The following is a 27029-nucleotide window of genomic DNA, read 5'->3' as shown; positions in this document are numbered from 1 at the left end:
GGAGAATAGGAGACTAAGACAGTAAAGCAAAGATTATGGCTGGGTGTTTCTCAGCACTCAGCCAAGAGCACACTGTCACCATCAGGGAAACCCCTTAAATACCTTTTCCATTACATCAGCCCGTTGCATATTCAGAGACTGTTATGCATATCCATAGTTTTACATAAACTAGTAACATATTCCAGGAACTATTTCACATGGCCCCTCCTTGGGTGTGCCTTTTTAGAGCATGCCTGCTTCTTGGCTGTGGTTTTGGCTCTTTCTCACTTCCAGTCTGGGCCTTGGTCCATACTTTCTTCAGACAGCAGATGCTGAAAGTTGGCATTTCAACAGCAGGGTCCTCATGACATGTCCACTGGGTGTTATCTCAACCAAACAGACAGTTCACTGGTGACAATATCAGCTACCACTACTACTATGTCTAAGATTTTGTTAATAGCAGAAATAAATCAAAGTTATTTTAACATATACATGTAGCATTTGTCTTAATATTTGCAAAAAGCCAAGAGATTTGATTTGTCTTCCATTTTGTTTAACTTTTTTTCTCTTTTCCTCCAGGGAAAATGGCAGGGGTGGCCTTGGCATCTAGAGGACCTCATTTTTCTGGGGGTCATGGTGCCCTTGGTGATAATGGAGACCATGGTGAATATGAGAAACAACTGCTCACTTTAAATATTTAATGGTTTAATAAACCGCAACAACACAACAAAGGGACTGAATAACGAAAAAGGGACAGCACTGGGAGTGCGGCCAACTGCCACAAAATGGTGGCTCTGCCTTTTATACCCCTGGTGTTGCATCAGGAAAATACAAACTTTTAAGCAGTCATAAATACTCAAAAACTTTCCTTATAAATGCCTGGCCCCTCCCAAAGTCGGCCAGTTGACTTTTCCTTGATGTCCATTGGTGGAGACCTTCCTGCAGTCTGACTGGAGGTGAGGTGTTGTCATACCACGCCTCCCCAGCAACAACTTCTCCCATTCCCAGCTGTCCTAAGCAAGGGGCACAGGCACACGCCCTCCCTCCACATGACCCTGACACTCTGACAACCAGGGCCATCTGGTGGCAACAATATGGGACGAGGGAAGGGGACTGTGGGGAGAACAGAGACTGCCCAAACAAGAAACTACAATAACATAACCACACATCAACAAAACTTTTGTTACATACACACAATATTAACCCCTTAATTGTGAGAGCCGGTCATCACCTTACCTATCTATAACAAAGCTGTGGCCGCCCCACTTCTGGAAGGGTTGCAGGCCACATTGGGAAGGGCCTGGAGCAGCCTGGCCCAGGGGAAGGTGTCCCTGCCCATGGCAGGGCTGGCACCGGATGGGCTTTAAGGTCGCTCCAGCCCAAACCATTGCAGAGCCCCCGGGGCCGGGATGGGGCGGGGCGGGCGCTGGGCAGCGCCAGCAGCTCGTGCTGCCGCCTGCTGTTGGCACCCGGAACTGCAGCTGGGGGCGGCGCATGCGCAGTGCCGCTGATTTCCCGTGCTCGCTGCTGCCCTCCGGTGGACAATTCCTGAACTGCAACTGCCAGAATCCCCAAATGCCAGAATCGGTCAGGCTGGAAGGACCCAGAGTGGGCACCTGGCCCAACCTCCCAGCTCAGGCAGCATCATCCCTGAGACCAGGATTGGGTCCAGAGCAACCCAGAACTGGACACTGCACTGGACAGAGCAGGACACAGCACTCCTGATGTGCCTCCCTGGGAAGGACAGAGGGGAACGATCACTTCTTGACCTCCTGACCCTGATCTTGCCAACACCCCCTGGCTCCCTCCTGGCCTCAGGCCACACAGCCAGCTCCACTGGTTACACACCAGCACCTCCTGGTCCTTCTCCAGAGCTGCCCCAGCAGGTCCCCCTGAGCCAGGACTGGCACTGGGGACTGTCCCTCCCCAGGGACAGGACCCTGCCCTTGCCCTCTTGAACCTCCCAGTTTCCAGCCTTTAAGGTCCCCCTGAAGCACAGGATGTGTCAGGATGCTCTGCCTGGAATGTGCCCCAAGGACAATGCTGCATTTCTGGCCATTGGGGCTGCATTGAGAGGGGTCTGCTGCTGATTTTGGTGCTGAATTGGGCTAAAACCAGCCCAAATCACCAACTCTGAATTGACAAGTGAGGATGAAGCACCAGAGCTGGGCCTGGCCATCCATCAACTGACCCTGGGAACATCCAGTCCCCTCTCAGACAGAGATTCCTCTCCCCTATTCCACCTGGGAATGAAATTTGTGTGAGGTTCCTCCCTCAGGAAGGGGATGCTCCTCAAGGATCCTTCCTGAGGCTGAGAGAAAGAGACGTTCCCATGAGTGTTGGTGTGGAGAGTAACATCAAGCCCTGCTTAAGAATGGTCGCTTTTTGCATGCTTTTTCAGATTTATTAATGGAATTGTTTTGATTGAATTTTTAAATAGAATTCTTTGCACAATGGCCTTGGTGGCCACACTGGCCCAAGTGGTATCCTTGTGGCTGAGGGAGTCTTGGTGATCATGGTGGCCACAGCTGCCACAGTGACCACAGTTACCTTGGTGCCTTGGTGGCCTCATGGCTCAGACGATCCCAGTGGCCACTGCCAGGGCTGCGGTGGTCAAGAGGAGTCCACTGAGATGGAAGGAAGCACTGGGGATACTCCCACCTGGGGGACAAAGAGGGGCAAAATGGGAGACAACTGGGGGAGTGAGGGGACGGCCATAATGGGGGGTTGGGTATGACAGGAGAGATGGGGCCATGAGGTGACAGGTGACAGGGTGTTGAGGGGAGGCATGGGGGGGTACGGGGGCCAGGGACGCCAGGGGAGTCATGGTGGGCTAAGAGGTGACAGCGATCAAGGGGAGTCAGGGATTGCCATGGGGGGTTTCAGGGGGTTACAGGGTTTCAGGGATTGCCATGGGGGGTTTCAGGGGGTTACAGGGTTTCAGGGAGTGCCATGGGGGGTCCTGGCCCACCTGGGTTCTGTACACAGGACCCATCCCCACAACACTGCCTTTAGTGGGGAAGGACATGGTTGGTACCCTCGGGGTCCCTGTCTCTGTCCCTCTTCCTGCTCCTGTTGTCCCCTGGCACAGGTGTTCCTGTCCCTGTTCCCTCCCAGAAGTGGGGGTCCCCATCCCTGTTCTCTGTCATGTGCATTGCTGTCCCTGTGCCCACAATGGGTGTCCCCAGACTTGGTGTCCCCAGCCCAGGGTATCCTTGTCCCCCCACACACTGTGAGTGTCCCTGTCCCCCATCCCCAGTGAGTGTCATTGTCCCCTGTGCCTTATCATGGCTGTCCCCATCCCCCCTGGCTGTCCCCTGTAGTGTCACCTCCCAGCCACTCGCAGTTGTATTTGGTGAAGGTCTCAGTGGAGCGGAGCTGGATCTGTGTCTTGTCCCCTTCCTGGGTGTATTGGGTGACCTTGAAAGTCTCAAAGGGTGGGATCAGCACGAGTTTAGGTTCCGGATGTTCACTAAAAAGTGTGATTTCCATGCCATGGCACGTGTGCAGCTCGAGCATTGTCTCACCGGGGCACTCGCCAATTTGATTGCTCAGGAACACTGGCATGAAATGACCGAACCGGACGGTGTCACCACGCTGTGCCTTGTACTGGGTGTCACACACCTTCAGGTACGTGGCCCGACACTGCCCTTTCTGAGCGTCCCTCAGCGTGGCCAGGGCATCGGTCAGCAGGAAATGCAGCGTTTTGAAGTGGAAGTTGTCTCGGTATTCCTGGCTGGAGCGTCCGGCCACGCGCACGGCATCATTGAATTTTCTGGCTTCAGTCATTGTGAAGGCCATGATGGCTGTGGCCTGGTCTGGGGACAGAGGGCTCATGAAGGGCCTCTGACTCTGAATCTTGGCTGAAGCCTTTACCCAGGCCTTGGCAAAATTCTCGTTCTGCTGGAACTCGGAGAAGTTGAGGGCTGGCAATGCCGCCTTCATGGCAGGGCCGCAGCCCCGGTACTGGTCATCAAAGGAGTCTGGGGCCATGTCCAGGGGGATCACATCGACAGCTGTGGTGGCCATGGCCATTGCCAGCAGCGCCAGGGTCTGAGCCAGGGGGGCCATGGCAGGGAGAGGCCACAGGGACCGGTGTGGACACTGGGGGACACAGAGGGGACACAGGGGAGACACGGGGAGGGTTCATCAGTGAGGGACTGTGGAGGGGAGTGAGGTCAGCCCAGGGGGAAGGGAGGCACTCCTGCCCAGCAGAGCCCTGGGCATTTCTGGGCTCCCTGATCCCAAATCCTGGGGTTACTTATCCCTCCCCAATGTCCCCCAGCCCCAGGAACCCCAGTCCCACAGTACCGTGTCCTCCTGGCCGCCCAGAAGCCCAGTCCTACTCCCATCACTACAAGTCCCCTCAGCCCCATAGGACCCCAACCCAAAACCTGGGCTCCCTCCCCGAGGCCCCCATTGTCCCCCTTGGCCTGTCTCCAGACCCCATTCCCGCTCCCATTTCCCAATTTCTTCAGTGTCACCCCAGAACCTCAGCACAAATCCTGGCATCACCTCCTGCTCCCAAAGAGTCTCCCAGACCCCCCATGACCCCAGTCCCACTCCCACCATCTCCCCTCATTTTTCCCCAGAGGAGCCCGTGACCCCAGTCCCAGTCCTGTGACTCCCCAGTGTCCCCACAGGACAGCAATATCAATCCCAATCCCAATCCCAATCCCAATCCCATGGTCACATCTCTCCCCCCACCAGGGATCCCCTGGACTCCCCCCAGTCCCTGATACCAGAATCAGCCGGAGTGAACTCCCTGGTGGAACTGGGATTCTTTCTCAGCTCAGACTCACAGAGGATCTCTCCTGGTCCTGCAGATCAGGGGGGGCTTTGCCACATGCAATTTATTCAGCAAAATTATAAATATTCATTAAAATGGGCCTCCTAGCCAATACCAAAACAGCGCTTCTCCTGTAAATAATTTGCATGGCTCCGCCTCTCTCTGGAAATCCCTTTACTGCCCTGGAGACTTCCTGAATAGTGATCAGGAAGCCATTTTCAATGAATGTCTCAATACCACACATAACCTCACCTCAAACTTTCATTTTCGGGAGGCACTGCCCTTCCTGTGCTGCAGAACCTGTCAAAAACTGCACTAGGGTTCCTTTTAATCTCCTTCTCCTCTGCTCAAGAAATTGTCCTAAGCAGGTAAAAGATCTGAAAATCTCTAAAGAGATGGGCACAGAGGAGGAGGAATAGGGAGGTCATAGGCTCTATTTTCTGGGGGGACAAATACCATGTAGAGCCTGGGATAACTTTAAAAGTGGGTTTCCAAGAAGAAGAAGAATTGGAAATATTCCAAAAAGTTATAGTGTAAGCAAAAGCACTGTAAAAGTAACAGGAACAAAAGGAAAGATTTTCCCAGCTCCTGTCATTAAAAGATGTAGTAATTGAAGGAGAAACTAAAATTCGGATGGAGGATGTCTTATTAGTGCCTGGAGCAGATAACAACTCATTAAGAAAAGGCTTACAGAAAAAGAATAGAGGTTATATCACAAGAAGGGAAAATGACAAGTAAAGTTTTAAAATTAGACCAAGAGAATGAAAAAAAAAAATTAAACAAGGAAGTTTGGGCTGGGAAGGAAATAGGGGAGGATTAAATATTGACCCCATAAGGGTTACAACTGAGAGAGAAGATCGTCCCATATGTGTAAGTCGGTACCTCATATCTTTAGAAGGACTGGAAATTTTGAAGCTGGTGTGAAAAATGCATGTATTTTATGATTGGCGTTTTGCAAATATTAAAATGAATATTATATGTGTTGTGTTAGAAAGTAATGCTGTATTAATTCTCTTAAGTAGTGTGTTAAATACAGTTCTTGGTTATAAAAAATGTTAAAATACAAACTGTGCTATGTAGGATATTTTTTTAAAGAAAGAACTCACACCAGACAGCAGCCACAGGACACCTGAATCCTTCAGAGAAAAAAATCATTGCTCTGTTATCAGAAGAAATGAACTTCTTCCCGCCTCGAAGGCGCTGTCAGGATTCAGAGGAAGAAGCTGACACTGCCCAGACAGAATCCTGTGTTTGAATGGAATTTATGCATCATGGATGAGGTGCATGAATATGCAACAGGCTGCTGCTTTTAAGGGTTAATCCTCTGTTAACGTGGGGCCTTTTTCGGGCTCGTGCTGCCAAGAAAAGGTACCTGGACTATCCATAACTCTTTGTTTTTGTTTTTATTGTCTCATATTGTCCTAATTCTAATGGTCCAAATTATTATTACTCTAATTGTATTACTATTTTTATAACCATTTTATTACTATTAAACTTTTAAAATTTTAAAAACAAGTGATTGGCGTTTTTCACATCGGTAATAAAAAAAACTTATAAGAGATGAGATATTAGAACTTTATATGTCTTCTCATAATACCCCTATTCTTCCAGTAAAGAAGTCCAATAAACTAATTTTTTTTTTGGAGAAACCGAAGTTAAAATTAGAGAAGCTACTATATAACTTTTGAATTTTCTGGGGAGAAAAGGATTAAGGGTATCAAAAGGGAAACTGCAATTTGTAGAACCAGAGGTAAAATATCTTAGACACTTAATAAATAAAGGTAGCTGGAAACTCAACCATGAGAGAATTGCAGGAATTTTATCCCTTCTCTCTCCGTCTTCAAAGAGGGAGATCAGAAAACTACTTGGATTATTGAAATATTACAGATTATGGATTGAGGGGTACACACAGGCAGTAAAATTTGTGTATGAAAAATTGACAGAGGGAAATTATATAAAATGGACCAAGGAAGATATTGTTAAATTAAAAGAGGTGAAGTTAAAACTAGCCTAAGTACCAGCTTTAAGCTTACCCTTGTTAGAAAAATCCTTTATCATTTATACATAAATATAGAAAATAAAGTAGCTCATAAAATTTTGATTCAGGAGTCAGGAAGAGTGAAAAAAACCCAAACTAGTAGCTTATACATCAAAGATGTTAGACCCAGTAAGCCACAGCTAGCCAGTATGTATTTAAGCTATAACAGCTACTGCAATCCTAGTAAAAGAAAGTTGTAAGCTTACTTTTGGAAGTAAACTAGTTGTGTGTACACGTCTGAGGTGTGTTGAATCAAAGAAAAGAGAAAAAGATAAGGAAAGAAAAAGAAAGTTAGACGAGAAGAAAGAGAGAAGTTGAAGCAGGGGGGTGGTTAGCAGACTCTGGTATGTTGAAGTGTGAAGACGCCTTGGTGCTAGAAGAGAGCAGAAGTGTGAATGCGGTTTTTTGTTTGCATGAAAGGCAGGAAAGTGTCCTAACACACGGTTGTTAGGAGGTTATTCAATGCCGAACTGAGGTCCAGAAAGGGTTTAGCAGAACGGGCCCTCCTTGAAGGGAAAAGAGGAGAAGTGGACTAGAGAAAGGAAAAGAATGTCAGGAGCACCTGGGGACGCCAGGTTTGGGGTTATCAATGTTGGTAGGTGTCTGACCGCTCCCTACGAGCGGCGGGGTCTCGGGGGCTGCGGCAGGCACCGATCCATGGAGGTGACCCGGTGGCGGTGCTGGCAGCAGGGGACACACGGGTTTGCCGGGCAGGAGCAGGCTGGCTCCGTGGCGGAACTGCCGGGGGGGCTCCCAGGCTGCCGGGGTCCCGAGTCGAGGATGGCAGCGTCGGCCCCGGTAAGTGGGCCGAGAGAGAGAAGGAAAGAGAAAGAGAGAGAGGGCAAAAGGGACCCAAGGCTGCCCCCAGGGTCCCCATGCCCGTGGCTGCTCTCCCCTGCTCCGGCCCCGCAGCGAAGTGGCAGCACCGGGGGAAGAACAGCATTGACAGCAAGGCCGTGAAAAGAGCGGGAGGGGGGCTAGCACTAAAAGATAAAATCAAAGCAGAGATTGCTGACTCTCCAAACCTCACAAAGTGGTTTCTTTTTTAAAGTAAGGGGGTTTTTTTCCGTTTTGTTTGCTGTTAAAAAGAGGAGGCATTTGTTCTGAAAAGTGGGTTTGTCAGACTAAAAGAGTTAAATGCTGCCCAAAAAGTAAAAAGCCATAGATGTGATTCATCTCGTGTTAAAATTAGCCTGGCCTTTCTTATTTAACTAACTGTAACTCACAGAAAGAAGAATTTGCCTCTGCAGCTATTAGCACAGCTGGGTACAAAAAGAAGAGGCTGCTGTGGAGAAAGCTTTTAGCTAAACCCAGAAAGTTTGGAAGAAAAGTGAATGGTAAAAGTTAATGCAGTATTGTTTTTCTTTTATTACTATGCTATTAAGAAGTCCTTTCCAGGTACTACTGAAGTAACAATCAGAAACATGGAAAGAGGGTGAATTCATGCCAGCAGAATCAAAGGACTTGTGAAGGAACCTGAGGAATGGACTATCACGTTTAAACCAGGTGATACCAAACTGACTTTCCAATGGGGACTGAGTGGTAATAGTTTGGAAAAACCCAAATGATCCAAGGAATGTACAAAGAATAACACCTAATTAAGAAATACAGCAACTCTTATATCACTGGTTTCAAGCACTGCCTGAATAAAACATCTCCTTGGGGGAGGAATACTCCAGATAGAAGGATCAAGATTGTTTTTGTATTCTGACCTTAGCCTGTGAATTGTACAGGGGAGAAGGGGAATTACCATTTCCATCAGTACCATGCTGTAAACTTTGATGCTAGCTGGGTTATAAGTAAATGCTTGAATTGTGAGAATAATTAGCATTGTACTTCACAAAATTTATGCTCTTGTTGCAAGAAGTGTTAAAATAATAATTTTGTTTTGTAGATGGGAATTATTAGTGCCTGTTGAATGAGAGATACCTGAGGAACGGTGGGAAACCACAGTCAAATGGTGTCAAAAATGATTTCCCTGGAAATTAGCTAAGAGTAAGTGACAAGGAAATAGAGGGCAAGACCAGATTGGCCTCTGTATTTCACCACCGAGAAGATCAAATACACCTGCTGTGGGTTGCAACCTCACAGGCATGGCAGACGGGAGTATAAGGCATACTGGAGCTCTGTTATTCCTGTTTCTGGCACTCATTTGTTCTCTTTTCCCTTTCGGGATACCAGCAAGATTGTGTCACAAATGCTGCAGAAAGCATCACGTGGAAAGAAACCAAAGTACCTCTTTTATTACACATACCTATGTCAACAGCCACTGTTATAACCCATCCAAATTAAGAACCTGTAGGCAAAATGGAGTAAATTATTGGATTACAAGAAACTTAGGAAAAAGTGATAATAGATTTGGAATTGAATGTCCAAAAGGAGAGAGATGGATTTGTTTTACATTTAATCTTGAAGATACGGTTCGAGATTTGGTAAAAAAACAAATAATAAAGGAAAAGGTAAAACCAGCACAGCAACTTAACTCTGTATTGACCCCAAATTATCTATTGAGTCATATTACAAGACTCCAAGCAGTTATAGAAATGGTAGCAAATGGAGCTGCCCAGGCATTGGAGTTAATATCAAGTCAGCAAAGCCAAACAAAACCTGTAGTGTATCAGAATGGTTGGCTTTGGACTATTTATTGGCTAAAGAAGGGGGTGTTTGTGGAAAGTTTAATATATCAGATTGTAGAAAATTGATGACCACAGGAAAGTTATTCCAGAAAAAGCAAAAGAAATCAAAGGAAAAAAAATACATATAATAACCCAGGTACCAGTACAAAAATTAGAAAACAATGTTAAAACCTAGCTGGTGATGTAATATATTAGAAGAAATTAAGATTTTTGATTTTATGTGTTACAACTGTTTTTATATTTCTTCCTTGAGTAGTCCCCTGTTTTATTTTGCCAGCATAGTCCAGAAGGTGCAAGTAGACAAGAAATATTGCTCAAGCCAAATGATTTAAAAAGAACAGAGTGGGGATTGTGAAAAATGTGTATTTTATGATTGGCTTTTTGCAAATATTAAAATGAATATTATATGTGTTGTGTTAGAAAGTAATGCTGTGTTAATTTTCTCAAGTAGTGTGTTCAATATAGTTCTAGGTTATAACAAAATGTTAAAGTAGAAGCTACGCTATGTAGGATACTTTTTTTTCTAAAGAAAGGACTTGCAGTGAGATAGCAGCCACAGGACACCTGAATCTTTCAGAGAAAAAGAATTTATTGCTCCATTATCAGGAGAAATGAACTTCTTCCCTCCTTGCTTGGGCAGGACGCTGTGTCAGGATTCAGAGGAAGAAGCTGACACTGCCCAGACAGAATCCTGTGTTTGAATGGAATTTATGCATCATGGATGAGGTGCATGAATATGCAACAGGCTGTTGCTTTTAAGGGTTAATCCTCTGTTAACGTGGGTCCTTTTTAGGGCTTATTTTGCCCAGAAAAGGTACCCGGACTGTCTGTAACTCTTTGTTTCTATTGTCTCACATTGTCCTAATCCTAATTGTCCAAATTGTTAATACCCTAATTGTATTACTATTTTTATAACCATTTTATAATGATTAAACTTTTAAAATTTTAAAAACGAGTGATTGGTGTTTTTCACATACTACGAGCTGGGGGAGGACACCATCCGCCAGGCCTTCGCCCCCTTCGGGCCCATCAAGAGCATCGACATGTCCTGGGACTCGGTCACCATGAAGCACAAGGTGGGACGGGGCTGCCGGGAGGTTCCCTGCCTGCGGCACGGGGTGCAACTGGAGGAGCTTTAAGGTCCCGTCCCGGCCAAACCCTTGTGGGATTGCCTGGGTCTGGCAAAGAGGAGGTGAACTGTCCTGGGAAGGGGTGGAATTCCTTGGGGGCAGCGAGAGCTGGTGGTGCTGATGCCCCAGTGGTGAGGCCTTTTGGGGTCTTCTGCAAGGACATTTCTTTCAGCCGTGTGTCCTAAACACAAAAGAAGCGGCTTTGCAGAATTCTGGAAGGAATCCTTCCCTGTGAGGGTGGGGAGGCCCTGGCACAGGTTGCCCAGAGAATTTGTGGATCCACCCCATCCCTGGAAGCGTCCAAGGTCAGGCTGGATGGGATTTGGAGCAACCTGGTCTAGTGGAAGGTGTGGAACTGCATGGGCTCTAAGGTCCCTACAACCCAAACCTTTCCATGATTCCATGATTCCCATCCCTCAGGGAACATCCTCCTCTCTTCAAGGCTTTCCAGATGCAGCCAGGAGAGGAAAGGGCCTCTATCCCTGTGAAGAACAGGCTCCTTTTAGCACTGGGGGTGAATGTTTGCAGCTCCCTGATCTGCTTAGGGCAGGATTCTGTGGTGGGAGCTGGGGGTGTGTGGGGTGAAGTGCATGGAATCAGAATGCACAGCATCTCTGAGCTCGGGGGCACCCACAGCACCTCTGAGCTCAGGAGCACCCACAGCACCTCTGAGCTGTCCCACAGCACGTCTGAGCTCACCCACAGCACCTCTGAGCTAACAGGCACCCACAGCACGTCTGAGCTCACCCACAGCACCTCTGAGCTAACAGGCACCCACAGCACGTCTGAGCTCTCCCACAGCACCTTTGAGCTCACAGGCACCCACAGCACCTCTGAGCTCAGCAACACCCACTGGATCTTTGAGCTCTCTCACAGCACCTCTGAGCTCAGCAACACCCACAGGATCTTTGAGCTCTCTCACAGCACCTCTGAGCTCACTCACAGCACCTCTGAGCTCTCTCACAGCACCTCTGAGCTTGGGGCACTCAGGGGCACCTGCAGATTCCTCTGAGCTCGGGGGACTCAGGGAACACCTGGCCTCACTCTTCAGGATTGATTTACATGGGCCTGGAGTGCCAGGACAAGGGAATGGCTTCCCATTGCCAAGGGGGCAGGGTTAGGTGGGATTTTGGGAAGGAATCCTTCCCAGTATTCCATATAATCATATCCTATAATATCCCAATAATGAGGGTTTTTAGGGCACTCTGAAGCTGTGGCTGCCCCATCCCAAGGCTGGGCAGGACTTGGAGCCCCCTGGGATGGTGGGAGGTGTCCCTGCCCATGGCAGGGGTGGGACAGGATGGGCTCTTGGTCCCTCCATCCCAAACCATCCTGGCATTCCCTGATCTTCCCCGAGTGCCTTGGAGGGCTCAGAGCAGGCCCTGGTGAGGAGTCTCTGACTGAGCTCTGGTGTCACTGGATCCAACCCCAGTGGCCTTTGGGCTGGAAGGGTGGGACTGGCACAGGCCAGGCCAGTCTGTCCCGAGAACCAAGTTCACCTTTGCCCCACTACATCCCATAGAGGGGTGAGTCCTGTGCAGAATCCCAGAGGAGCCCCCAGTCTGGGTGACAGGGTGGGCCTTGGCTGGACTCAGTGGTCTTGGAGGTCTTTTCCCACCTGAATTGATTCTGTGAACCCCTGAGGTGCTGATCAAACAGAAGTTCATGGGAATTGCAGTGAGGAAGAGGACAAGAATGAGGGGTAGAAAAAGAACATTAAACAGAACAATGGATTCACGGATTTTTGTGGGGGCTGTCAGAGGAGACTTGGTGATCTTGCCTGGGCACGTCCAGTTTGTTCCTTTGCTGGAGTCTCCTGGCAGATTTCCTGAGCTTTGACAGGGAACCTAAGGCATTTCTTCCCCATTTGCTGATAGGGACAATGCTGACAGCATTCCCAGGGAATGAGGCTTCCCTCCTCTTCCCAAGGGTGCCTGAAGTTAAACACACCTTGGGGCTCCTGTCCCAGCAGCCACAACCACCTCAGTCCATGGGACAGCCTGGCTTGGGAAAAGCTGAGCAGAGCTAAATAGTCTCATTTAAGGTTTAAAAAATTTAAAACCCCCAAAAACCAAAACTTGCAAGTCTTTTTTAATATAATGCTCCATCCCAAGCTGTTTGGGATTCTGAGCCTACAAGTGCCCTTGGCTTGGGCTGTGAGGAGCAGCCACAGGAAATGTGTTCATGTGGAGCCTGGAATGGGATGGGGCAGAGCCTGGAATGCCCCAGGTGTGCCAGGGCCAGGTGCACAGAGCAGCCTGCCCAGAGGGGAGTGGAATTCCTGTCCTTGAAGGCACCAGAGGCCACCTGGACGTGGCCCTGGAGCTCAGGCCAGGTGATCTGAGAGCCCGAGGGGCTCAGTCATGGAGGGGCTGGGTGCAGGTGTGTCACCCATGTCACCCACCTGTGTGTCCTGTTGGGGGCACCTGGGGAATCCTTTACTGGGAGGGGAGGAAAGGAACACAAAGAGAATTGTGACAGAATTGTTGAGGAAAAGCCAACAATACCTGTGTGGTGTTTTCGGGGTCCCCTGTCGAAGGCGAGGAAAATGATGAATCTGACTCCATGTTCTTAGAAGGCTAATTTATTATTTTATGATATTATGTTATCAAAGAATACTAAACTAAACTATACTAAAGAATACAGAAAGGATACAGACAGAAAACTGGAAAGACACCAATGAAATCTCGTGACTCTCCCCAGAGTCTCGACACAGTTTGACCATGATTGGTCATTAAGTAAAAACAATTCACATGAAGCCAGTGAAGCAATCACCTACACATTCCAAAGCAGCAAAACACAGGAGAAGCAAATCAGATAAATTATTGTTTACAGTTTCTCTGAGGCTGCTCAGCTTCCCAGGAGAGAAATCCTGGCGAAGGGATTTTTCCAGAAAACGTGCCAGTGACATACCTGGATGGCAGCAGCACAGGGAAGATGAGAGTGGTGCCCAAGGCTCGTTGTGCTTCCAGGAGTGCCCCAGGAAATGGCACACAGCATTCCCAGCCAGGGGAATTCTGATCCAGGGGCCAGCAGCACACAGGCCTGGAAACTTTCTGCCACATTTCTCTTCACAGAGAAAAGCAAGGCACAAATCTTCCCAAGAATATTTCTGAGTTTCACATTCTGTGAACATCAGAGAAAGGAAAAACAATTCTTATCATTTGTTGTGCCGAAGTGGAATGCAGTGTGGGGATTGTTTACCCAGAGTGATGGTGTTTTGTTTCCTTGGCCTGTCAGCCCCAGGTGTGTGTGTGTGTCCTGGACTGCCTGGACAGTCACAAGGGAGGGTCAGGAGATGAGTGCAGAGAGCAGTTGTGTGCAGAGTGAGTGCTTGGCAGATTCACTTTAGATGGAATGTAACATAGTATAATAAAGTAATTAATTAGCCTTCTAGTAAGATGAAGTCCTCCTCATCATTCCTCCTTCACCGGGTTGCCAGGCAGCAATAGGAACTCTGTGATTATCCCTGAGAGGCTGAGCCTGCAGCCCTCTGGAGGGTGCCTGTGTGCCAGTGTTCACAGGGGTCCCAGGATGAGGGAAGAGATGAGAATCTGACTCCATGTTTCAGAAGGCTGATTTGTTATTTTATGATATATATTATATTAAAACTATACTAAAAGGATAGAAGAAAGGATTTCATCAGAAGGCTTGAAAGGAATAGGAAAGGAATGATAATAAAATCTTGTGACTGGCCAGAGACTCTGAGACAGCTGGACTTTGATTGGCCATTAATTTAAAACAACCACATGAGACCAATCAAAGATCTACCTGAGACAAACACTACATGAGACCAATCAAAGATGCACCATTCCACAGCAGCAGATAATTATTGGTTACATTTCATTTCTGAGGCCTCTCAGCTTCTCATTCTAGCGAAAGGATTTTTCATAAAATATCATGGCTGCAGTGCCTGCAGTGGGGTTTGGGGTTTGGGGTTTTGGTGCTGGGCTGTGCCCCGTGCGCGTCTCCAGCCTTCACCCCCTCCTCTCCTCCCTCCCTGCAGTCCACGGTGATGGTGCTGCGAACATGGTGAATCCCAAGGACATCGATGACGCCAGTCGACCTGACTGACGGAGGAGTGTGGCAAGCAGGCGGGCAGGAAGGTGGTGGCCGAGGTCTACGACTCAGCATGAACTGCACCCTGCACCCCGGAGCTGGGGATGGGCCTGGATCTGACCCTGGGGCTGGAGATATCCCTGGCCTGATAGTGATCCTGGGCCCTGGAATAGACAGAGCAGGAGACTTTTTCTCCTTTTAATGCCTTTATTAGTAGTGATCAGCTCAAGGTTGAGACCCTCAACAGATCTGCAGTTACTGTCACCTCTTCCAGAGTGACTTAGACAAAGGGGAGACTAGGCACAGCTTCGTCCCCTAAAAGCAGCCCTGGGAACCCAATCCCCATAGTAGCCTCTTGGGCATGATTGAAATGTTACATTATGCTTTTCTCACTCTCTCCCCCTGGTTTAGGATGATTTTCGTGGTCAGGGTGAGGGGCCACGAAAGTTTTCAGCATCTCTGCAGGCTCAGCACTCTGTTCCTCAAGTCCAGACATCACTCCAATTTCCCAACTCTGTATTGGCTCGTTGTTTTGGGGGTCTTTTCAGTAAGTTTGGAGTAGTAGCTTCTCATGGCATGCTGGTCCTGAGGTTATTTCGTATGCCCCCCTCCCACGTCTCGTCCTTTCTCTTCATTGTCTGGGGAGGTCCCCTCCCTTCACTGTCTCGGGAGAAGAGCCATTAACTTAGCCCTAGCCAGGGCCTTTACTGATACAAAAAAGAACCATTAACGACAACGACTTGTAATTATCATAACAAACAGGTAGCGCTTTAGCAGCAACAGTGGTCTGACTAGTTTTTGTAACCTTTTTCTCACAAAAAAAAAATTGGCATATTTTTTGTTTATAACAGGCCTGGATCTGATCCTGGGGCTGGGATGGGCCTGGGACTGAGCCTGGGCCTGGGTCTGACTCTGATCCTGGGGCTGGGACAGGTCTGGAGCTGGGGATGGGCCTGGGGATGGGCCTGGATCTGATCCTGGGGCTGGGGATGGGCCTGGATCTGGGGATGGGCCCAACTCTGATCCCAGAGCCTTGATCCAGGAAATGGGCCCAGCTCTGATCCTGGGGCTGGGCCTGGGCTCTGCTCTGATCCTGGGCCTGGGGATGGGCCAAGCTCTGCTCCTGGGGCTTGGCTGAGCTTGGCTTCTGGGAATCGGTTTATCTGTGATCCTAGAGCCTGGTTGAGCTCAGATCCAGGGAATTGGCCAAGCTTGGATCCAGGGAATCAGCCCAGCTCTGATCCCAGGGCTTGACCAAGCTTTGATCCAAGGAATCGGCCCAGCTCTGATCCAAGGAATTGGCCAAGCTTGGATCAAGGAACTCAGTCCAGATCTGTCCAAGGAATTGGCCATGCTCAGATCCAGGGACTCAGCCCAGCTCTGTCCAAGGAATTGGCCAAGCTTGGATCCAGGGAATCAGCCCAGCTCTGTCCAAGGAATTGGCCGAGCTTGGATCCAGGGAATTGGCCCAGCTCTGTCCAAGGAATTGGCCGAGCTCAGATCCAGGGAATCAGCCCAGCTCTGTCCAAGGGTTCTGCCCTGCCCCCTCTGTGGGGTTTTTGTAGCCGTGTGTAAAGGACATTCCAGGACATTCCAGGGCGGGCACAGGGATCTGGTGTCTGGGGAGTTGAGATAAAAATGCAGAGAAAGCTGGTGTCACTTGTGTGTGTGTGTTACAGGGCTGGCACCACCTTGGCCTGCCTGGCACGGGGCTGGCACTGCTCTGGCACAGGGCTGGCACTGCACTGGCACCTTCTTGGCCCGGCCTGGCACTGCTGTGGCACTACACTGGCGCCTCCTCAGCCCAGTTTGGCACCTCCTTGGCCCATGCTGGCACAGGGCTGGCACTGCACTGGCACCCGGGGGAGCAGAGCTGCCCTCAGGAGGTGCTGTGGGTGCCCCTGCCCAGCCCCAGCTCCCTCAGGCACACCGGGGTCAGTTCCCTGGGGGGCAGGAGGGGCCCTTCCCCTCCGGGATGGGCTCCAGGGGGTTGGGATGGAGCCAAGGGGGACCCTGGGGAGGGGGAGTCACCCCTGGGGGCTCCTGTGCTGGGAGGGGGAGTCACCCCTGGGGGCTCCTGTGCTGGCACTGGGGGAACTGGGGGTGCTGGGAGGGAGCCCCGATCCAGAGAACTGAGCTGAGCCTGTACTCAGGAATCCCACAGGACTGGGACCCAGCTGGAGGAAATGGTCCTGTTACTCCAGAAATGCAGATCTGAGCAGAGTGACCTCCAGGGAACTGCAGCCGGGAATTCGGGAATTCTGAGCCTGGCCTCCCTCCGGGGGTTGCTGCCAGGCCTGGGGATGTCCTGGAGCTGAGCTGGGACATTCACCCGGGGCTGGAACGGCTCAGCCTGGAGCGCAGCCAGCAGCTGTGTCCTCAGCTGGCATGGTGGGAGGCTGGGACGCCGTGTCTAAAACAGCTGGGATTTTGGGATATTGGGATTTGGGGATGCTGTGCCTACAGCACCTGGGATTTTGGGATATAGGGATTTTGGGATATAGGGATTTGGGGATGTTGTGCCTACAGCACCTGGGATTTTGGGATATTGGAGTTTTGGGATGCTGTGCCTGCAGTAGCTGGGGTTTGGGGGTGCAGGGTTTTGGGATGCAGGGTTTGGGGATCTGTGTCTATAGCAGCTGAGATTTTGGGATATAGGGATTTTGGGATATAGCGATTTTGGGATGCTGTGCCTACAGCAGCTGGGGTTTTGGGATGCTGTGCTTACAGCAGTTGGGATTTTGGGATATAGGAATTTTGGAATGCAGCAGCTGGGATTTGGGGATGCAGGGATTTGGGGATGCTGTGCCTACAGCAGCTGGGATTTGGGGATGCAGGGATATTGGGATGCTGGGACTTGGAGATGTTGTGCTACAGCAGCTGAGGTTTGGGATGGAGGGATTTGTGGATGCCATGTCTACAGCAGCTGGGATTTTGGGATATAGGGATTTTGGGATATAGGGATTTTGGGATGCTGTGTCTGCCGCAGCTGGGATTTGGGGATGCAGAGATTTGGGAATACTGGAATATAGGGATGCGGGAATTTTGGAGGTGCTGTGCCTACAGCAGCTGGGGTTTTGGGATACTGGGATGTTGGGATGCTGGGGTTTTGGGTTGCAAGGACTTGGGGATGCAGGGATTTGGGGATGTTGTGCCTACAGCTGCTAGGATTTGGGGATGCAGGGATTTGGGGATGCTGTGCCTACAGCAGCCAGGATTTTGGTATGCAGGGATTTTGGGATGCTGGGTTATAGGGATGCTGGGGTTTTGTGATGCAGGGATTTTGGGATGCTGTGCCTACAGCAGCTTTGCTGCTGTCTTTGGCAGCCCCAGGCTTTCGGGGCTAACTGCACAAATCACTGAGCAGCTCTGCTTGGGGCCACCTGTCAAAGGAGGCTCTCGTGTTTAGGGAAGACATCCCAAAAATGCAGGGGGTAAGCACAGAAGAAACAGTGCACCCACCGGGCAGCGCTGCTCACACCAGCACGGGACAGCCTGTCCTGCTCGCCCATCAGGGCGGGCCATTGATGCCAAACCACCCCAAACCACCTGTCTGGGACCTGCAGAAATCACACAGGGAAGCAACCAAACCCTTCTGGCAGTGGAAGCACTGAGAGCTTGGAGCTCTTGTCACAAGGACCCATCAAATACATTTATGGACCAGATCCATATCGATGTTGTCCTTCTGTCCCAGGGAAGCTGTGGCTGCCCCATCCCTGGCCGTGTCCAAGCCCAGACTGGGCAGGGCCTGGAGCAGCCTGGCCCAGGGGAAGATGTCCCTGCCCATGGCAGGGCTGGCACCGGACGGGCTTTAAGGTCGCTCCATCCCAAACCATTGCAGAGCCCCCGGGGCCGGGATGGGGCGGGGCGGGCGCTGGGCAGCGCCAGCAGCTCGTGCTGCCGCCTGCTGTTGGCACCCGGAACTGCAGCTGGGGGCGGCGCATGCGCAGTGATGCTGATTTCCCGCGCTCACTACTGCCCTCCGGTGGACAATTCCTGAACTACAACTCCAGGTGATTAGCGGGTAAAGAGGGAAAATCCCTGATTTGAAAGAAAAAGGAGTTTCCTGAGCAAAACACCAGGGTTTTTTTTCCATAAATAAATGTGTGGTGCTTCCTCTGTTCCCATTTCTCTATTTTATTTTTCATCCTTCTTCATTTTGTTTGTTTTTCTTTTTCTCCTCCCAGTGCTTCTTCTATAGCGTTACCTCAAATCAGGAAGTTTGGAACTGGCCCCAAACTGAATATTAATCCTTTTTAAATTGCACTGAGCAGACCCTCCCAGCTCCCTCAGCCCTTCCTGGTGCTCCAGACCATTCCCCAACTCCATCCCTTCCCAAGACATGCTGCAGCCCCTCCAGGTCCTGTGTGAGGAGCTGCAGTGAACGAGGAAAAAGGGAGGAACATTTGACAAGGGCCTCTTTGACGATCAAGGTTTGAAAAAGAAAGCTTTAAATTTCCTCTAAGGAAAACTCCAGGATGGGCTTTATTTTAGACAATGAGGCATCCTGCAGGAGAGGCATTAAAAGATCTGTAGTGGATACATCAGGTGAGCCAGCAGCAAATTTTGATAAACTTTTGATAGACCAGGCAAGCAAGGATCAAATTTCTGATAAACATTTGATACACTAGGTGAGCAAGGATCATGTGTTCGATACATGTTTTATACCCCAGGTGAGCAAGCAGCAATTTATTGCTACATCAGGCGAGGCAGCCAAGGAGCGTCAGCAGGTGGCCGTGACATTGCCACTCCCAAACTCCTGTATGGGGAAATAACCAAGTGTCCCCAGGGGCTGCCCAATCTCTGCTGCCCGTGCTGTCCTGCACTGTTCTGGCTGCTCCAGCCCCCCTTGTGCTGGTCCTGCTGCCCTGGAACTGCTCCCTCGCTGGGCAGCTCTCGGAGGGGCTTCTCCTGGTTGGACGCCTTGTTACAGTGACCATGGTGGCCACAGTGGCAATAATGGCCACAGTGACCACAAGGGTAACAATGGCCACAGTGACCACAGTGGACAAAGTGACCATAGTGGCCATAATGGCCTCGGTAGCCTTGGTGCCCTCATTTCTCTGGTACTCCTGGAGGCCTTTATGATCAAGGTGGCCACAGTGGCCTCCAAGACCACTGTGACCTTGGTGGCCTTGTGGCTCAGAGGGTTCCAAGGGTCACTGCCACGGCCATGGTGGTCAGGAAAAGCCCCCCAAGGTGGGGAGAGTTCCTGGGGAGGCTCCCACCTGTGGAGACAAAGAGAGGGGTCAGGAGGGCCATGGGGAGAGGGACAGGGGTGATGGGGGGTCCTGGGAGTGTGGGATGTCAGAGGGCGCCATAATGAGGTCCCTTTCCCCTGTGCCCAACCATGGGTGGCCTTGTCCTCCCCACCCCTGTGGGTGTCCCCAGCACTGGATGTCCCTGTCCCCCTCACCTAGCACTGGGTGTCCCCATCCCCTGTGCCCGGCAGTGGCTGTCCCTGTCCTTGTCCCCAGCTCTGGGTGTCCTGCCTCCCCCCACAGTGGGTGTCCCTGTCCCCTCTGGGCCATGGGTGTCCCCAGCACTTTGGGTCCTTGTCCCCAGCCCTCACTGAGTGTCCCCATCCCCCCGGTTGTTCCCATGATGTCACCTCGCAGCCACTCGCAGTTGTAGTTGCTGAAGTTCCCGGTGGAGCGAAGCTCAATCTGCACCTTCTTCCCTTCCCTGGTGACTTTGGTGACCTCAAAGGTCTCGAAGGGTGGGATCAGCACCTCCTTCTCGCTTGGATTGAAGGAGAATTTCTGGATGTCTGCTCCATGGCAGATGTGCATCTCAAACATCGTGACGTTCCCATAACCCTGGGCCGCCGTTTTGTCCAGGGACAACGAAGTGAATTGACCAAAGCGGACTTTATCACCAGCTGTCACATTGAACTGGATTGTCCTCACCCCACGGAACACATCTGGACACTCATCAGGGCGTCTCAGCTTCTGGAGGGCCTGGGTCAGCAGGAAATGCAGCGTTTTGAAGCGGAAGTTGTCCCGGTATTCCTGGCGGGAGCGCCCGGCCTGGCGCACGGCCGGGTTGAGCTGCTTGTGCACGTCCGGCATCGTGTAGGCCATGAGGGCGATGGCCTGGGCTGGGGACAGAGGGGATGAAGAGGAGCCCCGCTTCCGCCACTCGGCCGTGGCCTTCACCCAGGCCTGGGAAAACTCCTTGTTCTCCTGGAACTCGGAAGCGTTGAGGGCCGGCAAGGCCTCAGTCATGGCAGGGCCACAGTTGAGGTACTGGTCATCAAAGGAGTTCTGGGCCATGTCCAGGGGCACCACCTTGATGGCCGCAGTGGCCACGGTCATTGCCAGCAGTGCCAGGGTCTGAGCCAGGGGGGCCATGGCAGGGAGAGGCCACAGTGGCCACTGTGGGACACTGGGGGACACAGAGGGGACACAGAGGACAGACTGTGTGACACAAGGAGGACACTGGGGGACACCAGGGGATGCTGAGGGGACACTGATGGGCACCAGGGGACACTGATGGGACACAGGGGACACTGAGGGACATGGTGGGACATAGGGAGGCTTCCTTGGGGAGGGGCTGTGGAGGGACAGTGGGGTCAGCCCAGGGAGGGGAGGCAGCCCTGGCCAGGAGACCCCAGGATGTTTCTCCTGGGACCCTGTTCCCAAATCCTGGGGTCACTCCTGATGGCCCTGGTGTCTTCCAGTCCCCCCCCGGGACCCCAATCCCACTCCCACAGTTTTGAGTCATTCCCCTGGGGTCCCCTCAGCCCCCCCAGGACCCCAACCCAAATCTGGGGTCACTCCCTGACACCCTGTGTGTCCCTCTCAACCCACCCCCAGACCCCAATCCCACTCCCAGTCTGGTGTCCCCTTTGGGGTTGTTGGACATTATACACCCCAGGACCCCAACCCAAATCCCAGGATCACCCCCTGCCCCCTGCAGTGTCCTCCAGCCCTCCCATGGCCCAGTCACACTCCCAGTTCCCCCCTGCTGCCCCCAGGACTCAGTGAACCCCAGTCCCATGTCCCCCAGTGTCCCCCAGCTTCTGCCAGGAGTCCAACCCCACATCACTTTCACCCCCAGGGTCCCCCCAGTGTCCCCCAGGGCCCCAGTCCTGATGCCAAGGTCCCCTCTCCCCCATCCATGTGTCCCCTGGAGTCCCCCCAGCCCCTGATACCAAAATCAGCTGGAGTGAACTCCCTGATGGAAGTGCAGGTATCAGAAAGCCGGAATTCTTTATCAGCTCAGACTCACAGAGGATCTCTCCTGGTCCTGCAGCTCGGGGGGACTTTGCCACTTCTATCCACTGTAATTATAAATATTTATTAAAATGGGCTTCTTAGCTAATACAAAACCAGCACTTTTCCTGTAAATAAGTGCCATGGCTCCGCCTCTCTCTTCTTTTATTTTTCTGGAGAATTCCTAGGAAGTCAGCTGGCGGTCATTTTCACTAATTGCCCCCATATTCCAGATGACATCGCCCGAAATTCCTCTTTTGGCAGGCGCTGCTCCTTCTGTGTTACAAAACTTGTCAAAAACCCCTCCAGAGTTCCCCATTTTCTCTTTCTCCACCACTTTGAGCCGTGTTTATTGTCCTGTGTAAATACTTTTACATCCTTTTATCATTTTTTGCCAGTCAGACTTCAAGCTCTACCCAGCACCTTCAGCATGTGAGGAAAAGCCACACTGTGAAAAGCCAAGGGTCCACAAAGCAGTCTTGAAACTTGGTTTGAATAAAGGGACAGAGTTTCCACAGCCATATCCCTGTGGGGTTTCTTTCTCGAGGTTTTGGAGAGTGCAGCCTCCTTTTATCCCAAACTCCTGGCCGCACATTGCCCTCTCCCTTTCCCCACTTGCTGAGGTATAGGAAGGTGCAGCTGTCCCAAAGCACCTACCCCACATCCCCCTTGAAGCTGTCATTTTCTCCCAAGTTCGGAAGTTCAGGCTGTCTGGGTTATGGAATAGACTGTGTGGGGACGCATTTCTCTTATTGCCTGAATGGTCAGGACTTCCAAATTTCTGGTCAAACCGCCAGGGTTCTGTGACAAACTTCATGTCTTCTCATGCACAGATGTCAAGAACCATTTTGAAGACACTGACAACAATTTCTCCTACAGACCCCTGTCATGGTTTGACGCTGGCGCAGTGCCAGTGCCCCCATGAAAATACCTTCTCCCTGGTGTCTGCTGTGAGATGTGACCAGGAATAAGCAAAGCAGGCTCCCACTTAGAAATAAAGAAAGGAAAACTTTATTAACTAAACTACAAGTAAAAAGGAACACACATGGAATATGAAAACCTTCCAAAAACATTTTCTCCTCCCCCCACCAAATTCCAATACATCCATCCCTCAGATCACCAACTCTTGTTCCATCACCACCCTTTAGGTAATCAATTCTCAGGTCATCAAGAGGAGAGGAGTCCTTCTTGTGCCATAGGCTTCCCCTGGAAACACAGTTGATACCTCTTGTGTTTCCTGTCACAACGTGGCACCGCCCGGAGAACATTTGCCATCATGACATCTTCCTTCCATGCCCAGTGCTCTCACCACTGCGCATGGACCAGGGCTGCTTCTAGGGTTTTCCTTTTAAGGATGCTTTGTCCAGTTCCAAAAAAGAGCACAGTCTCTCACTTTTGGGACAGCTGTCCCCCCCAAATTTCACCCCCCCGGGGCCGAGGGGTCTCAAAAACAGAGATCTTCTCCACTGAAGAGCGAGGGCACCAACCACCACCCTCCTCACCTGTTGTGTCTGTTCATGCACTCCCATAACATCACTGCACTCTCTCGGCTCCAAGCCATTGCCTTCCCCTGAATGCAGTCTCTGTGTCACAGGGAAAAAAAAAATTGTTGCATCCATGGCTATACAAGAAAAATCCAGCCAAAAGGCCACTCCATCATCTCCTCCCACCTAAGATTCTTCTCCAGTTCCCTCGTGGCCCATTTCCTCTTATCTCATCTCTTATCTCTCTTCTCATTCAGCTCCAGGAGGATCAGCATTTGTAAGGTTTCCATCATGCAAGAAAAGGGTTAAAAATCTCAGTTTCTGCCTGTCCAGAGCTCTGTCCAAGCCCCGGGCCTACCTCACCCAGCCACATGGCTGCCCCTCCCCCACCCAGCTGGGAGCTGGGCAAGGGAGGTCCGACCTGTTTCCCTTGCCGGAACCAAGAGAGCTTACCACGGGAGTGCTCTGCTTTTTAACCCCTGTGTTCTCAGAGGCGTATCCAATGTCCCAATGGCCACGCCAGGTGCCAATATTAAAATCTGAGCACCCATTGGTTTGACCACAGCATCCCAGAAAACCTATTTCCTGTCAAACCACGTCAACCCACAACACTCTGAGTCATTTTTCAAAGACATCACCTCCCACCTTTCCTATAAAATCCTTCCCTGTAATGGTGGTGATGCCCTGGCACAGGCTGCCCAGAGAAGCTGTGGCTGCCCCATCCCTGGCTATGTCCAAGCCCAGACTGGGCAGGGCCTGGAGCAGCCTGGCCCAGGGGAAGATGTCCCTGCCCATGGCAGGGCTGGCACCGGACGGGCTTTAAGGTCGCTCCATCCCAAACCATTGCAGAGCCCCTGGGGCCGGGATGGGGCGGGGCGGGCGCTGGGCAGCGCCAGCAGCTCGTGCTGCCGCCTGCTGTTGGCACCCGGAACTGCAGCTGGGGGCGGCGCATGCGCAGTGACTCTGATTTCCTGAGCTCGCTGCTGCCCTACAGTGGACAATTCCTGAACTGCAACTGCCAGAATCCCCAAATGCCAGAATGGGTCAGGCTGGAAGGACCCAGAGTGGGCACCAGGCCCAACCTCCCGGCTCAGGCAGCATCATCCCTGAGCACAGGATTGGGTCCAGAGCAACCCAGAACTGGACACAGCACTGGACAGAGCTGAACATGGCACTCCTTATGTGCCTCCCTGGGCAGGGCAGAGGGGCACAAACACTCCCTGATCTCCTGGCCGCACACTTCCCAACACCCCCTGGATGCCTCCTGGCCTCAGGCCACACAGCCAGCTCCACTGGTCACACACCAACACCACCAGGTTCTCCAGAGATGCCCCAGCAGGTCCCCACCAGCCAGTATGGGCACTGGGGACTGTCCCTTCCCAGGGACAGGACCTCAGGACCTGCCCTTGCCCTCTTGAACTTCCCAATTTCCAGCTGTTAAGGGCCCCTGAAGTACAGGATGTGGCAGGATGCTCTGCCTGGAATGGGGTCCAGGGACAATGCCGCATTTGTGGCCATTGGGGCTGCATTGAGAGGGGTCTGCTGCTGATTTTGGTGCTGAATTGAGCTAAAACCAGCCCAAATCACCAACCCCAAATTGACAACTGAGGCTGAAGCACCAGAGCTGGGCCTTGCCATTCATCAGCTGATCCTGAGAATGTCCAGTCCCCTCTTAGAAAGACATTCCCCTCCCCTATTCCAACTGGGAATGAAATGTGTGTGAGGTTCCTGCCTCGGGAAGGGGATGCTCCACAATCCTCCTTGAAGCTGAGAGAAAGAGAAATTCCCAGGGGTGTTGGTGTGGGGAATAACATTGAGCCCTGCTTAAGAATGGTCACTTTTTGCATGCTTTTTCAGATTTATTAATGGAATTGTTTTGATTGAATTTTTTAATAGAATTTGCACAATGGCCTTGGTGGCCACACTGGCCAGGGTGGCTGTGGTATCCTTGTGGCTGAGGGAGTCTTGGTGATCGTGGTGGCCACAGCTGCCGCAGTGACCACAGTGACCTTGGTGCCTTGGTGTCTTCATGGCTCAGAGGATCCTGGTGGCCACTGCCAGGGCTGCGGTGGTCAAGAGGAGTCCTCCAAGTTGGAAGGTTGCCCTGGGGATGCTCCCACCTGGGGGACAAAGTGGGGCATCAGGGGAACGATTAGGGGAGAGAGGGGGTCGGGGATGGCCATAATGGATTGTTAGGGGTGACAGGCAAGATGAGGGCCATGAAGTGACAGGTGACAGGGTGTCAGGGGGGAACACAGGGGGGTACGGGGGCCAGGGAGGTCAGGGGAGTCATTGTTAGCTTAGGGGTGACAGAGGTCAAGGGGAGTCAGGGATTGCCATGGGGGGTTTCAGGGGGTTACAGGGTTTCAGGGAGTGCCATGGGGGATCCTGGCCCACCCGTGTTCTGTACACAGGACCCATCCCCACAACACTGCCTTTATCAGAGACCTGGTTATGTTGGTACCCTGGGGCGTCCCTGTTTCTCTCCCTCTCCCTTGTCCCCTGGCACGGGTATTCCTGTCCCTGTTCCCTCCCAGAAGTGGGGGTCCCCATCCATATTTTCTGTCACAGGTGTTGCTGTCCCTGTGCCCACAATGGGTGTCCCCAGACTTGGTGTCCCCAGCCCAGGGTATCCTTGTCCCTCCACACACTGTGGGTGTCCTTGTCCCCCATCCCCAGTGAGTGTCATTGTCCCCTGTGCCTTATCATGGCTGACCCCATCCCCCCTGGCTGTCCCCTGTGTTGTTACCTCGCAGCCACTCGCAGTTGTATTTGCTGTAGGTCCCGGTGGAGTGGAGCTGGATCTGTGTCTTGTCCCCTTCCTGGGCGTATTGGGTGACCTTGAAGGTCTCAAAGGGTGGGATCAGCATGAGTTTAGATTCCGGATGTTCGGTGAAAGACTGGATTTCCACGCCATGGCACGTGCGCACCTCGAGCATTGTGCCACTGGGGCACTCGCCAATTTGTTTGCTCGGGAACGCTGGCATGAATATACCAAACCGGACGGTGTCGCCATGCTGTGCCTTGTACTGGATGTCACACCCCTTCAGGAACATGGCCTGACACTGCCCTTTCTGAGCGTCCCTCAGCGTGGCCAGGGCATCAGTCAGCAGGAAATGCAGCGTTTTGAAGTGGAAGTTGTCTCGGTATTCCTGTCGGGAATGCCCGACCACACGCAGGGCATCATTGAATTTTCTGGGGTCAGTCATTAAGAAGGCCATGATGGCGGTGGCCTGGTCTGGGGACAGAGGGGACTCAGGGGGGCCCCGACTCTGCCACTCAGCTGCAGCCTTTACCCAAACCTCAGCAAACTCCTTGTTCTGCTCAAACTCGGAGCTGTTGAGGGCTGGCAATGCTGCCTTCATGGCAGGGCCGCAGCCCCGGTACTGGTCATCAAAGGAGTCTGGGGCCATGTCCAGGGGGATCACATCGACAGCCGTGGTGGCCATGGCCATTGCCAGCAGTGCCAGGGTCTGAGCCAGGGGGGCCATGGCAGGGAGAGGCCACAGGGACCAGTGTGGACACTGGGGGACACAGAGGCGACATGGGGGAGACACGGGGAGGGTTCATCAGTGAGGGACTGGGCCGGGGAGTGGAGTCAGCCCAGGGGGAAGGGAGGCACTCCTGCCCAGCAGAGCCCTGGGCATGTCTGGGCTCCCTGATCCTGAATCCCGTGGTTACTTATCCCTCCCCAATG

General features: G+C 51.7%; 3 protein-coding genes across 3 annotated transcripts; all 3 read right to left on the bottom strand.

The window, feature by feature from the left end:
- Window positions 1-2554: 2554 nt before the first annotated feature.
- LOC136570905 (erythroblast NAD(P)(+)--arginine ADP-ribosyltransferase-like) lies at window positions 2555-4050 on the bottom strand. The gene is made up of 2 exons (XM_066571312.1): window positions 3309-4050; window positions 2555-2640 (listed from the first exon to the last, which is right to left on the bottom strand). Exons 1-2 carry the CDS (start codon window positions 4048-4050, stop codon window positions 2555-2557), a joined length of 828 nt encoding a protein of 275 aa, XP_066427409.1.
- Window positions 4051-19773: 15723 nt separating this feature from the next.
- LOC136570940 (NAD(P)(+)--arginine ADP-ribosyltransferase 2-like) lies at window positions 19774-20984 on the bottom strand. The gene is made up of 2 exons (XM_066571361.1): window positions 20243-20984; window positions 19774-19859 (listed from the first exon to the last, which is right to left on the bottom strand). Exons 1-2 carry the CDS (start codon window positions 20982-20984, stop codon window positions 19774-19776), a joined length of 828 nt encoding a protein of 275 aa, XP_066427458.1.
- Window positions 20985-25366: 4382 nt separating this feature from the next.
- LOC136570942 (erythroblast NAD(P)(+)--arginine ADP-ribosyltransferase-like) lies at window positions 25367-26823 on the bottom strand. The gene is made up of 2 exons (XM_066571366.1): window positions 26082-26823; window positions 25367-25452 (listed from the first exon to the last, which is right to left on the bottom strand). Exons 1-2 carry the CDS (start codon window positions 26821-26823, stop codon window positions 25367-25369), a joined length of 828 nt encoding a protein of 275 aa, XP_066427463.1.
- Between the last annotated feature and the right edge of the window lie 206 nt (window positions 26824-27029).

This window comes from Molothrus aeneus, unplaced genomic scaffold (genome assembly GCF_037042795.1).
Source record: "Molothrus aeneus isolate 106 unplaced genomic scaffold, BPBGC_Maene_1.0 scaffold_43, whole genome shotgun sequence".
NCBI classification, from domain to species: Eukaryota; Metazoa; Chordata; class Aves; order Passeriformes; family Icteridae; genus Molothrus; species Molothrus aeneus.
The sequence above is the reverse complement of the archived record's forward strand: the minus strand, read 5'-3'. Positions and strand labels throughout refer to the sequence as shown.